The 2096-nt window shown below is 53.4% G+C and overlaps 1 protein-coding gene across 1 annotated transcript in view; it reads left to right on the plus strand.

The window, feature by feature from the left end:
* LOC112071347 (forkhead box protein O1-A-like) overlaps positions 1–1860 on the plus strand; it is a 39124-nt gene extending 37264 nt beyond the window's left edge. The window contains exon 6 of the mRNA XM_070439357.1: positions 205–1860. Coding sequence (XP_070295458.1) covers positions 205–1247 — 1043 coding nt within the window. The 3' untranslated portion in view covers positions 1248–1860. The remainder of the gene's footprint in view (positions 1–204) is intronic.
* Positions 1861–2096: the final 236 nt, after the last annotated feature.

Consider the following 2096-nt stretch of genomic DNA (forward strand, 5'->3'; position numbering starts at 1 on the left):
TAGTGTAGTGTAGTGTTAGTGTAGTGTAGTGTAGTGTAGTGTAGTGTTAGTGTAGTGTAGTGTAGTGTTAGTCTGGAAATGTGTATGTTACGGTTTAGATCAGTAGTAGTGTACGTAGTAAGTCTGAGAAACAAAATGCTGATGGTCTCTTTTTTCAATGTCCTCAACTTCTATTGTTCACAGTCTTGTTTTCCGGTTCCCTAGGCCACCACCACCACCACCACAGCTCAGAGAACCTTATGGAGAACCTTCTGGATAACCTGAACCTCCTCTCTCCCAAGAACACCCAGGTTGGAGGAGGAGGGGGTGCGGGACAGGGGTCATCCCAGAACTCCCCTTCCCCCCTGATGCAGGCCAGCCCCGGGGTAGGGGTGGGCTACCCCTCCTACTCCTCTCCCTCCATGGTCCCCCAGCAACAACCCCAGCAGCAGCAGGACTACCGCAAGTGTCGGTACAGCCAGGCAAGGATGAATGCTCTCTCCCCCATGTCCCCCAACCCCATGCAAACCCTGGGGGACATCAAGTCCAGCTTCAGCCCATCGTCTCTGGGTCAATATAACTGTCCTGCCGGCCTCCTCAAGGAGCTCCTGACCTCAGACTCTGACCCCCACGGGGACATGATGCCCTCGGTCGACACGGTGGTCTCTCAGTCTAGTGCAGGGCGAGGCAGCGTACTACCTTCATATAATGCCTCTCAGCACGGAGGAGGAGGAGGAGGAGGAGGAAGAGGCGGGAGTCTTCACCCCCACCCACACTCTCACTCTCACCCCCACGGCCTCCCTCATTCCCAAACCCACCCTCACCTCCACAACCGAACCCCACCCACTTCTGTCTCGTCCATGAACGGCTGCAACCTGATGTCTCTGAGCAGTTTGAGCCACAGCGGGGGAGGGGGTAACGGAACCCGCCTGGGGGTCAAGAACCCCATGCAGGTGCCCTACGGTCTCTCTACCCATGGAGGACCAGGGGAGATGCCCGGTGGGTTCTGCCCCATCAACACTAACGGATATGGGCGTCCCGGCCTGGGTCTACCCCCCGCCCCCCACCACCACCACCACCTGGAGAAACTGCCCAGCGATCTGGACGACATGTCCATTGAGAGGTTCGAGTGTGATATGGAATCCATCCTTCATGACACCCTGATGGACGGAGACTCGCTGGACTTCAACTTTGAACCCATGGTGACCTCACAGGGGTTCACGACCCATGGGGTCAAGACGACCACGCATGGCTGGGTGTCGGGGTAGAGGACGGATGGACATGCACTCTCTTAAACAACATATACACGATGGAAGGACACGTGGACTGACGGACACACACACACACACAGCTGGGTGTCTGAGTAGAGAACCAACAAACGATCGCACACACACACACACACACACACACACACACACTCTCTCTAACACACCCACAGTTGTGTGTTTGAATAGAGGACGGACTCTCTCATACATAGAGGATCCTCTCTGACCATCTTTCCTTCCATCTGGTCTACCAGCTGACCTCCTCTTCATGTTGCTTTTTATTACAGGGTCATAAACACTTAAAGCATCTCAGAATCACCATGGAAACTAACTGGCAGAGCAAAAAATTCCCCCCCTCCCGCCCTCACCTTCTCCCTCCGTCCTTCTAACGGTGCCCTAGTCAGTGACATGCATCATCTTCATCACCATCATCATTGTCATCATTATCATCGCCGTCGTCCTCATCATCGTCATCACAGATATTATGGTCACAAAAGACTTCTCTCTGGTCGAAGCAGTCAGACAGTCAGTCAGACAGACAGACAGACAGACAGACAGACAGACAGACAGACATTCACACAGTCAGTCACACAGTCAGACACACAGTCAGACAGACAGTCACGAGAGATCCGTTTCAGTTTGCTCCACGGACTGGCACTTTCTTTGTATTTACACAGATAAGTTACATCAGAGGGAGACAGAGACAGGAGCAGTCCTGTCTGTCTGTGTGACTGTGTGTCTGTCTGTCTGTCTGTCTGTCCTGTCTGTCTGTCTGTCTGTTCTGTCTGTCTGTCTGTCTGTCTGTCTGTCTGTCTGTCTGTCTGTCTGACTTGTACTGTCTGTCTGACTGTG

The sequence above is a fragment of the Salvelinus sp. IW2-2015 genome, unplaced genomic scaffold (assembly GCF_002910315.2).
Source record: "Salvelinus sp. IW2-2015 unplaced genomic scaffold, ASM291031v2 Un_scaffold1592, whole genome shotgun sequence".
Classification (NCBI taxonomy): Eukaryota; Metazoa; Chordata; class Actinopteri; order Salmoniformes; family Salmonidae; genus Salvelinus; species Salvelinus sp. IW2-2015.